At 41.7% G+C, this 12,449-nt stretch overlaps 1 protein-coding gene across 7 annotated transcripts in view; it reads left to right on the forward strand.

The window, feature by feature from the left end:
- LTBP1 (latent transforming growth factor beta binding protein 1) overlaps positions 1–12,449 on the forward strand; it is a 348,387-nt gene that overhangs the window by 161,554 nt on the left and 174,384 nt on the right. For all 7 annotated transcript variants that reach the window (XM_053303824.1, XM_053303841.1, XM_053303830.1 and 4 more), the window contains 2 exons: positions 2,326–2,428; positions 3,566–3,637. In XM_053303824.1, coding sequence (XP_053159799.1) covers positions 2,326–2,428; positions 3,566–3,637 — 175 coding nt within the window. The remainder of the gene's footprint in view (positions 1–2,325; positions 2,429–3,565; positions 3,638–12,449) is intronic.

Below are 12,449 nucleotides of genomic sequence, written 5' to 3' on the forward strand. Positions count from 1 at the left end.
GCATGCGCTCCGCGCATGCTCAGAACAGCCGAAGGAGGCACGGACACACGCTTGGTGTCCGTCCACGGACGGACACCAAGCGTTTTATTAGAGAGGATTAAATATCATTTGCCATTCTGTCACTCAGTTTGCAGAAATACTTTTGGAACTTTTCACAGTCTACTTGGGATTGTACGACTTCAGATCTTTTATGAGTATATTAAATGGCACCAATCTCAGTACAGATCCTTGGGAGACTCTCCTGTTTATTTCTAGTGTGAAAACTCTTGATGTGTATCTTTAATTTCCTTTTTTAAACATTTTGTTTATTGAAAGTTTTTTTTAAAAAACACAAGAGTAAGTAAAATAATACATTGGGGCATAACTTCTCCACATGTCTTTACCAGAGAGAGAAAGAGAGAGAACTAAACAGAACATTCATACTAAACATATTTGGTCTATTTGTTTTAATCCAGTTACCAGTCCAGAAAATGACTTTATAGTATTTTAGTCCATGAAGCTATTCACATGAGTGTGCAGAACTGTGTTAAGGAAGCCCAGACTAGTTTTGCACACATGTGTGAACCATGCGGAGAGCTTGGGGAGAGGAGGGGGGAACTCCATTATGTACTGCACACTCACATAGTGCATTATGGGCACAGAGGGGGCCAGGGCTGGCCCCCAGCCCTCCCCGCTGCCTGGGCCAGAAGGGAATCATCTGGGCTCATGGGGATCATGCCCAGCAACGGTGGATTGATGGTTTGTGGGGGAGGTAGGTTTTACCCACCTTCCCCACAGTCCTCCCTCAAGCCCTTCTCATTGCATGTAAGAAAGGGCTCGGTGATTTCTAGGTTTTCTTAGGGGCCTTTTTGATGGACATAATCAAACGCTGTGTGTAAACATGCAAAGTGTATAATGCCCAGTGTTTCAAACCAAATGTGAAACTTTGTATCTTGAAAACAGTGGCTCACATTCTGCACAGTATTAGTAGGGCGTAAAAGGCATGTCTGCAGAAATGCTGTATTGAAGCTATGCCCAGAACAATAGCAAGATGGCAAACATTGGCAGAGGGAGAGAGGGAATTTATTTTCAGTTCTCTCTCCTCCTTCCAAAAGTACTTTTTAGCTTCAGAAATATGTCCTTGAGGGTTGTGCAATGCTCAAGGACATATTTCTGAAGCAAAAAAGTACTTTTGGAGAGTGGAGAAAGAACAACAATCACTCCCCCTCTCTCCACCCATATTTGTCTGCTTGGCAACATGCTGGGCAAAACTCTGACAAAGAGTTTGTACAACACACTGCTTTTTTAATGTCCTACTAACCCTGCACAGAATGTGAGCCAATATTTGTTCAATTTTAGGATTCCAAGGAGGTTCATGTACAGAAAACTATTGATTTGGTAACAGTGGAATCATTCATAAATTCATTTCTATTCTCTCTTCATTCTATTGTACTGGTTATGACTTGTTATATCCAGGAACAATATGGCTTTCAAGTAGTGCTGAAATGAATTATCACAGGGATTTGAAATTCAACAAAAACCCTACATTCATAATCATCAAATATGAATATGAATACTGACAAATAAGCACTAATTATGGAGTTAGTTGTTTTCACGGCAAAACCTGATTTTTAAGTTGAGAAACTTAATATTTTGGAAAAGTCAACCCTTACCTTCATACAAATTTGTGGCTACTAAGCTCAACTTTCTTGGTGAAAACCCGAAAAACAGATACTTCTGAATGCTTATGTAGTCGGTTTGTGGTTGTAAATTCAAAACTGTATTTAGATTTTCGGTCTGTCTGACTTACATGTAAGTTATCTAGAGAGAGGAAAGGGTGTGTCTGTCTTTGCAGTTCCAGCAACAGAGCAATAAACAGAGCATAAACTTGGCAGTGAGATTAGTAAACAGAACCACTTTAATGTAAAATGCAATATAGAAACTGACAGAGAGAGAAAATATTATAGCACTTCTGTTCCTTAAAAGAGTAATGAAAGAGAGACATTTTGTGTAGTTTTAAAAGCAAATATTTGGGGAGCTGAACCAATGAAGAATAAATAGGTTGGGTGGGGGAAACGATGCTGCCTAATTTTGTTTGAATATTGCTTCCAAGTGTTACATGAGTAAAATGAATTGAATAAAGCCTAATCAGGGCCACTTCAGCATGTGGCGGCTGTTAGACAATAGCTAGCCCATGTGGAGATCCCATTACAACAGCCCATGCTTGCCATTTAGCACTTGTGTGAAATAATGTCATGGTGGTCTTAAAATAGCAGCACAGCAGCATTCTAGAAGCTTGTTTTTCAGGAATACTAACCTGATATTCCTCGATTTCTTTCTTTCTAGTGTGGTAAAGCACTTCCTGGCCTTTCAAAGCAAGAAGATTGCTGTGGGACCGTGGGTACTTCCTGGGGTTTTAACAAATGCCAAAAATGTCCCAGAAAACCAGGTACGTGTACTTTAGATTTGTCTTCCATCCCACTGTCCTGCACTGTATGAAGCATTTTTTTCTAAATAGATGTGAGCACATGAGTGCTTTTTTCTGGATAGAACATAGGCTATCAGTTAAACTTTGAGCTTTAAAATGAAAGCTTTCTGTACTCTGTGTTGCTATTATTTTTCAGGGAGGCAGTTAGTTTTTGGCAATGATAAGAGCAGAACATTTGTGCAATTAGTGTGGTATTCACAAACATGGAAGTATTTTCATTTTTTTATGCAACCACTAAGAAAAGATGATTGTCTGCCTTTTGTATCTGGCTCCATTTATATTGCATTTTTCAGTTTTTAAAAAAGTATTCTTATACTTACTAATTTCCTAAGAAGCTGAGCACGTGCACTCATCCCATAGATTCCCCCCAAAGCACCAAGAGGAAACTGAGCAAGCTGTTAACACTTCTGACATTTAACTGGTATCTGCGCCTGCTGGTTGACTCATTCACAGGATGCTGATTCAGGGTCACTTTATTCCCATGACATTTTGACGTTTTCCTTTACTGAAGTAGTATTACTTGCCAGACAGTAATCATACTGGATGAAAGTAGGCTTTCCTTGACATCTTCTATGGTTTGATATTCATGACCTTGCCTCAAGATTGGCATTCTCTTATTATGCCAATTTGGGACCAAACTGTTTTTAGCAAATGGTAACATTATTTAAGGCAATCCAGTGTATTTAAGCACAAAAGCAACCCCTAAATGGCTAAATACAAGTTTAAATCTGAGCTCACAATTCAAGCATTAATAAGCAGAGGACTTCTGAAATAAGTGTTTTTGTCAGCATAAATTTAGCAGATTCATGCCACCAGTGGAAAATCGCAGCCAGGTGGTTTAATGGTTACAAACTCAAGCCTGCTCTTCATGCACTCCATCAATGCAGAGGTTAGCGCTAATCATAGTTTCTTGATTCAGATGTCATAGGAAACTGTTTGTTAGAGCAGTCTCAAAATAGGGATGGGAATCTGTGTGGGAGCAGAGAAAGAATAGGAAAGAGAGAGCATACAATCCCATGTTCCACGCCTGTTTTGGAGGATTGTCTGGATTGAGCCAGAGGATCTAATCTACTGATGCTTTTCTCCCTTCAAATTTAGCTTACCCTGGATATAGCCCAATGGTGGACTGCCCACAAGGTTACAAGAGAATTAATGCTACTTTTTGTCAAGGTAAGATATTTTCAGCAGTTAGTTTTGAGTAATTCTCAACTCCAATTCTCAACTTTTCTCCACTTATGTATTTGGGATACTATGAATAATTTTGGTGTAACAGATTTCATTAGCAGAAAAAGAAAAAGAGGGGAAAGTGTGTGTGTTGGAATTAAGCATAAGATATTGACCCTTTAATAAAATAGAACAAAATCTCCCCAACTTTATTAGGACCCAACAAGACTTGATTTAAACACATTGAGGTCATTTACCTGACTGGGCGGCAGCCGAGCACAGAGAAGTTTTGGCTTCACTCACCAGACAGTTGACAAAATGGTGGTGGTAGTGCTGTCCGCCGTCCCACACGATCCATTGCTGGAGAGCCTGGACGATACGTCCCTTCCTCTGGGTATCCTACAATGCACTGAGTGCAGTGCATTGGGGGATTTCCCCAGGAAGTGGGCACTCTAGGCAGCCATCTCTGTGTGCTGCTGGGCTGGAAGTAGCCCAAGCATGCACACGAGCAGGATGCTCAGGTTAAAGAAGTGCTTGCTAACTTAACCTTGGCTAAAAGCCAGGCTAGGTAGTGCTGCCCTGCCAGGATCAGGCCTGATCTCCTGGTTCTCATGCGCAGCCTAACCCAGGATAGACTTTTCTAGCCTGGATTAGGCTGCACATGAGAACAGCCTCATTGTTTGCCATTCTGTCTTTTTTAAAATTTGCTGCCATGCCGGGGGGGTGGGGTTGGGTGGCGGCCTCAGATCTGGATTAGGATTGCAGGGTGAGGGGTTAATATTTCCCCTAATGCTCTCATTTCCATGAAAATCCACCCCACCCAGCTGTAATTTATCCTGGAAGGGAAGCTGCTCTTGGTGCCAATGGCAGTTTTTGTCCCAGGGTGTACAATTTGCCCCCCAGGATAAATACAAACAAAAAAGATGGAAGAAAATTTAGTTTTTACTATTTAAATATCATATTTAGATTTATATTTTGTTTGGCTTTCAAAAGGATAATCAAGAGTCGCAACTCCGACCACCATTGGCTATGCTTTATTAAAGGCGGTATAGAAATATAACGATATATAAAGAATGTTACAAGTGAGTGGCATAATACTCAGCCCACTGTCGCCATAGTGCTCTGCCCTGGGGCTGCAATGGACTCTTAAGCAGCCCTGTTGCTGTTCAGAACCAGCAGTTGCACCAGGACTGTTCCTGTCATTTTTCTCATTCACTACAATGGGAAAAACTGCCCTAGCACTGCTTCTGCAACCGCTGCATCAGAACAGCATTGGGGCTGCTTACATAATCTGCAGCAGCCCCAGCGCAGAGTGCTTTGGCAACAGTGGGCAACATATCATGTCAGCCCAAAAGGATGTTTGAATTTAAAACTAGGGGTGTGCACAGAACCTGCGGACAGAGGTGTATCTAGGGAAAATAGCGCCCAGGGCAAACACTGAAATTGTGCCCCCTGTCCAAACATCTGACACCCATCTTTCAGATAACTTCACCATAATATCAGCTGAAAAATACAAGTCACTCTTTTAATATTTAAAAAACTATTTAGCAGTGGACGTAGCCAGACCAAAAAATGCTGGAAAACTACAAATTTCAGTATTCTGGGGCTCATGAAATACCCAAATACTATTTGGAGGTGTACTTGGAAAACTAAACAGAAGTGCCTGTCTAATTCTCTACTTTGTATTGTAGCATCACCATTACATAAGTTTTAAAAATCAATGGAGAATTTGGCTTTTCCCAGATACTCTGAAAATAATTAAAGGATATGCAGAGTAAACTGTGTCACTGCTTGGAATATATTCTAGTATTTCAGAAAGACAGTTAAAATGAGAGAAAGAGAGCAAGAAACTCCCAGTGGGCCTTAATAATACGGATTTCACACTGATTCAGAGACAAACTCACCATTAATAACCATATTATTAAGACATCACATTTAACTCACTTATCACAAGAAGCAAAGTAAGAGCAAATGAATACAATCCTAGCTCATAAACTTCAGCTCATTATTCACAAGCCCTGATTCTCTGTACATAGTGCCAATTTGAATATGTGTACAGTTTCTTATATTATATTAATTTTTTTAAAAAAAATTTAACCTGTAGCCCTTTCAGGGGGCTTCCTAAAGGCCGTGGGAGGTCTGCCCTCCCCCCGCTCGCCTCTAGGGCCTCGCAGGGACCAATTGAGCATGTGCGGTAGCCATTTTTTAAAATAATCTCTTTTTTTTAAATGGCCGCTGAAAACAAAATGGCCACCGTGCATGCTCAAATGACCTCTGCAAGGCCTGGCATGGCCTAGGGCCTCACAGAGGCCATCTGAGCATGCTCAATGGCCATTTTGTTTTTGGCAGCCTTTAAAAAAAATTATTTCTACAAAATGGCGCCCCCTTCAAGTGGCACCCGGGGCACGTGCCCTGCTTGCCCCACCCTAGATACGCCGCTGCCTGCGGGGGCTGGTTTGGAGGTGGCGGGGGGATAACTCTAAGGGCAGGGGCAGGTACATTTACCCCCCTCGCCACGTTTACCCCACCAGCGCGCACTGAAAAAACAGTCTGGCGCGGTGGCAGCATACCTCCCTGCCACCCCATCCGCTGCTCTGGCTGGAAGTGACAGGAAGTAGCGTGCACACAAGCCGACATGCACACGTGCACATGCTATTTCCTGTCACTTCTGTTCCGAGGAGCAGATGGGGCAGCAGGGAGGTACGCTGCTGCCCCGCTGGACCAGTTTTTCAGCCAGCCCTGGCAAGGGAAACATGCCAGGGGGATAAGTGCACCCTCCCCTGCCCTTGAAGTTACCCCCCACCCCACCGTCAGACACGTCGAACCACTCGGTGTTCAAACCTGTTTGGAGGACCGTAAAAGGGCCTCTGAACAGGTTCGTGCACATCCCTGTTTAAAATGACTGTTTCTTGTTTTACAAAGTACATCAGTTAGAATTACAAGTTAAGAAAGAAAATGCTAGAGACAAAGAGGTATTCTTAGTATCACTTGTGAAGGTGGCCCCCCTGGAAGGGGGCAAATATCTTCAAGAGCAAAATGTCCAGGTACTGTTTTTTCAAACCAGTTCCATAACTACCAAACAACTGGTATCACATTCAGGGCAGATGAAAGAGAGGAATGCTTTCTTCCCCCCACTGTAGAACATCTGACTCTCCATCTTTGAAAGTTTTCTAAACATCTAATTGTTCTAATGTTTCTTCAGGCCAAAGCCTCCTCAGTTTACAAACCATATGTGGTACCAGCATGCTTAACAACCACCTCCTGATTATTTCCTTTCATTTGAGTGAACTAATTCAGTGAAACAAATCTCTTACTGATGTGTATAAGCACAACAAAGGACTAACTGTTTGCAAATTAATTGAAACCGTTTAGTACATAGACTATAAAATGAAGGCTTTTTTCCTCTTTCAGCAATAACAATTATTTTTCAATTGGATAATGTATTGCTTGTACATCAAGAGAGACGCCCTATGTTGCCTGTATGAGGTTATTAGGCAGAGACTGCAGTTTTATGCACACATACCTAGGAGTAAGCCCAGGAAACATGGTGGGACTTACTTCTGAGTAAACATGCATAGGCTTGTGCTATTAATATATTTTTGTCAAGGCATTCCATGCAGCGCTAATGCCTGTCTGGGCACAGAATGTAGTAGTTTTATTGAAAATTGTGTGACAGTCTATGGGAGGATTTAATTGCATTGTGCTTGCCTTTTCTCTTTGTTATCAAACACAAAATTTAAAAAAGAATCTATTAGCTATGTCCTTATTCATGGATTTGCTTCTAATAAAGATGCCAAATTCAAAGGACAGCCAGTGAAAGGCTTGGCATTTCATTTTTAAAATAAAACTATTTTTCCCAATAGAGCACTTCCCTGAAAAAATGTGTACACTTAAGTACAGCAAAAGTACTTGATTAGTTGTTTAACAGGGAAAAATTGATAACTTCTTCTTCTTCTTCTTTTTTGCCTCTCCAGCTTTTATTTGTGCAAATATTTACCTAACGTTTATCAGCCTTTACTTATGTTAGCGTCGTGTTGAAATGGCTGGAGCAAGAGGATATAATCACAGTCTCAATGCCTCAGCAAGGTTAAAAGCCAGATTGGCAGGGATCCAGAAAGCTTAGGGAGGGAAAGCTTGCTTCGTGGCTGCCATTGCCCTAGTATTAATTGTCAGTCCTCGGTGTGAGTTGAGCTTGAGCGCCGCATGCACTTTATCCAGTTTAGTTCTACTACATGAATATAGAAACCACAGATATGACAGCTAAGATCATCCAGCGCCCCCCGCCCCAGTTCAACAAACCATCAGGCAAGCAACTAAACATCCCCCAGACCGATTGTTAGGATGTGCTAATGCTGGGTGGAAAGAGACAATGCAGACGACTTTTGTAGTTTGAGTTATTCTTCTACAGTATAAGCAATGAAGAAGTTATTTACTAGACTTTTTTATTCCTGGCCAGAACAACAAGGGAACTTTCTGTATCTTAGCCAAGCTATATGTTATGTGTAAGATCCGTGATCTGATCTCCTGAGGTTTTTATTTGTACTTAAAACAGCTGTGTGCACAGAGGGTGTGTGTCCGTCCAGATTTTATTAGAGCAGCAGTGCTGGGGTGAGGGCTTTTTAACCCTTTCCCTCTGCTGTTTCCCTGATCTAAATTGCCATCTTCTTGAAGCCAATATTGCTCCTCTGGGAGGGGAAAAACTTGAACAGCAGCTTGATGGGGGAAGAAATCCTGGATCTCCTACATATTGTGGTTTGGCCATGAACTGATCTCTAGGGTGGTGGAGTTAATGCTATACTTGAAAGGCTTTTGTTAGATTTTGCCTTAACTTATGCAATACAAACAGAATTCCATGTCCATAGCAGTATTTATGTTATGTGTCTTTCCTTGAGCATTTAATGACCTTATGATTATATGTCTGAGAAAATGCCTATAATATGATATATCTGGGGTTTCCGGGAGGCGGGGGGTAAAAATAATAATAAAAGAACAAAGTTCAGTTTTGAAACACTTAACCTTGATAACATGGATAATTTCAACATTTGAAGTGTTAAGAACATAAGAACAGCCTTGCTGAATCAGGCCCAAGGCCTATCTATTCCAGCATCCTGTTTCACACAGTGGCCCACCAGTTGCCCCTGGGAAGCCCACAGGCAAGAGCTGAAGGCATGCCCTCTCTTCTGCTGTTGCGCCCATGCAATTGGTATTTAGAGGCATTTTGCCTCTTAGGCTGGAGATGGCCTATAGACCTCAGACTTGTAGCCATTGATAGGCCTGTCCTCCATGAATTTATCTAAACCCTCCCAAAAGCCATCCAGGCTGTTGGCTGCCACCACATTTTGTGGCAGAGAATTCCATAGGCTAATTATGTGTTGTGTGAAAAAGTTATGTTGTTCCTAAATAGTTTGGCATTCAGTTTCATGAGATGACCCCTCATTCTAATGTTCTGAGAAAAGGATAAAATTTCATCTCTGTCAACTTTCTCCACACCATGCATGATTTTATAGACATCAATCATGTCTCCCCTTAGTCATCTTTTTTCTAAACTAAAAAGTCCCATGTGTTGTAGCCCTGCCTCATAAGGAAAGTGCTCTAGGCCCCTGATGATCTTTGTTGCCCTCTTCTGCACCTTCTCCAGTTCGATAATGTCCTTTCTGAGGTGTGGTGACGAGAACTGTGCACAGTACTCCAAATGTGGCCACACCATAGTTTTGTATAAGGGTATTATAATATTAGCAGTTTTATTTTCAATCCCCTTCCTAATGATTCCAAGCATAGAATTTGCCTTTTTCACAGTGACTGCACATTGATTCAGCACTTTCAACGAGCTGTCCACCACAACCCCAAGATCCTTCTCCTAGTCAGTCACCAACAGCTCAGACCCCATCAGCGTATATATGAAGCTGGGGGTTTTTTTGCTCCAATATTTATTTATTTATTTAATTTTGTATACTGCCCTTCCAAAATGGCTCAGGGCGGTTTACAATTAAAAACAAACCACTAAAACCATAAAGAGCTAAAACAAAAATTAAAAACAATATAACCACAGTTAACAATTTAAAAACATTTTAAAACAAGAATGAAACAATTGCAGTAATTAAAACCCCCGAAACCGGGTTAAAATATTAAAACCGATTTAAAAACCCTGGAAAGCCAGGCCAAACAAATACATTTTAAGCAATATGCCTCACTTTACTTTACACTTGCTTACATTGAACTGCATTTGCCATTTTGTTTGCCACTCCTCCAGTTTGGGGGAGTGGCATTTGCTACTCCCCTAGTTTGGAGAGATCCTTTTGGAGCTCCTCACAATCTGTTGTGGATTTCACTACCTTAAATAGTTTGGTGTATAGGGATGTGCACGAACCGGTTCGGAGGCCATGTTGGAGGCCTCCGAACCGGTTCAGAACTGGACCAGTCCGGCGGTCCGGCACTGAGGGGGGGTCTACCTTTAAGGGCGGGGGGTAGAACTTACCCCTCCTGTCGCTCTTCCCCCTCCGGCGCTGCATTTTAAATCGAAGTTTTTGGGGAGGCAGCGTTCCTCCCTGCCGCCCCTACCCCCGTCGTTGCCCAGAAGTTGCAGTAATATGAGCACACATGCACGCACCGCGACGCACCTGCCCTTAAAGGTAGACCCCCCCCTCAGTGCCGGACCACGCCGCGTGGTTCCGTGCACACCACTATTGGTGTAATCTGTACATTTGGCCACTTTGCTGCTTACTCCAACTTCTAGATAATTTATGAACACGTTAAAGAGCACTGGTCCCAGTACAGATCCCTGGGGACCTCACTTCTTACTCCCCTCCATTTAGAGAACTAACTGTTTATACCTATCCTCTGTTTCCTGTCCTTCAACCAATCCACACATGAATCTGTCCCCTTATCCCATGACTGTACGTTTTCTCAAGTCTCAGATGAGGAACTTTGTCAAAAGCTTTTTGAAAGTCCAAGTATACTATATCAACTGGATCATCTTTATCCACACGCTTGTTGGATAAAAGTTCCACACATAGAGCCTCACTTAGGGTAGATGGGAGTTGTTGTGAAAGGAATTGAAATACAATCCAGTTTGGTTAAAGCCTTATTGGTATTAATTGTTAATATGGTACTGTCACTTTAAAAAGGAAAGCCTTGTGGAGCTGTGGGGAAAAGGAGGAGGAAACCCCGGAATAGTTCTAGTGTTGGCCTAGGCCAGTGGTTCCCAAACAGGGTTCCTCCAGATATTGCTGAACTACAACTTCCAGCATACCCCAGGCACAATAAATTGTAGCTAGTGGTGATGGGAGTTGTAGTTCAGCAACATTTGGATGAACCCTGGTTGGGAACCCCTGGCCTAGACAGAGAGCAATAAGCTTGTAAAAGTATCTGCTGAGCTGTGAAGCAATAAAGGTTTGATCCCCCCCACCACACACACACACACCAATCTCGCATTGTGGTGTAACACTGCCACTGGCTCCTAGGCCTTGCACTGAAGAACACTGGGTAATACTAATTGATTGTTACTGAATAAGGGACAAGTTCCAGCCAAAATTTGAAACTTCCGCCTATTGGAAATCAGTGAGAATGAAGATGTAACCCTCATTAAAATTCATAGGACTTGAAGGGATTACACTTTGGTTTGATCAGACTTCCATTTTTACGACTATTACAACTATTAACTAATCTTAATAGTTTAGTTAATAGTAAAACTATTAACTATTATTAACTATTAACTAATATTTTCCCAACATAAAGAATTGCACAAAATATTTGGTACTCCTAGTGGGAAGCAATCAGCAAGAGTATTTTGTGTCCAGGTTTTAGAACTACTGAACATACAAGAAATTGCCTTCAAATATGTTATGCTCTCATAGTGCTTCATGAATGGACTGTGGGGTGTGTGTGTGTGTGTGTGTGTGTGTGTGAGAGAGAGAGAGAGAGAGAGAGAGAGAGAGAGAGAGAGAGAGAGCGCAAATATTTGGAACGAAGTAACAGGGTCTATAGCAGAAAATTATCTTTTGGTCTCTGGTGGCTCAGATATATTCTTCATTGCCCTACAAATATTCTTAACTGGGATGTCTGTTTCTCTTTCTATGTTCTCCCCCCATAATTTGTTGAATTCTTGCCTCACTGTTTCCCTTGTCTTGAAAATGTTGTGGAAGAAAAGGCATCTTTAGTGTAGGCGCTGCAGTCATCTGATTGGTATTCAGTACAAGCTTTTGTTTGAGATGAGTCACAGCCCAACTTTTCTATTTCAGGTTATTTTCTAGAATCAAGATCCCAAGCCTGTTGCAATAAACTAGGTCAGACATAAAATAAACTAGGGTTTAGGGAACAGGAGTGGGCTGTAGAATCATGTGCTTTCCCTGTTAATATATGTGAATTCCCATAGTCTCACCCAGCAGCCTCATATACACACTGAACAAGAATGGATTAATATGGAACCATGCCGGAACCTATAGATGATGGAGAGATGGCAATAAAAAGTGATAAACAATTGTTTGTTACCTGATATGAGCACCAAAAATGGCATACCTCAAATATCTCATGATCCATAGTAAAAGGTCCCACTCATCAGTATAGGTCCAACTCGTAACTGGTCTCACTGACACACAAACACGTCTCATATTGAATTGATCCATATTCACAGGATATGGCTAGCTCTTCCATAACACTTGATTTAATTCGGAAGATAAACCAGTGGTTCCTATGTCCTACCAAATGCAAGTGATTTGTATTTATTTGTAAAGTACGTTGCACTTTCAGTGGAATGCAGAGTTCATAAGAACATAACTTCCCTGCTGGATCAGGCTCAAGGCCTATCTAGTCCGGTATCCTG

Source organism: Hemicordylus capensis, chromosome 1 (genome assembly GCF_027244095.1).
Source record: "Hemicordylus capensis ecotype Gifberg chromosome 1, rHemCap1.1.pri, whole genome shotgun sequence".
In the NCBI taxonomy this organism is placed as follows: Eukaryota; Metazoa; Chordata; class Lepidosauria; order Squamata; family Cordylidae; genus Hemicordylus; species Hemicordylus capensis.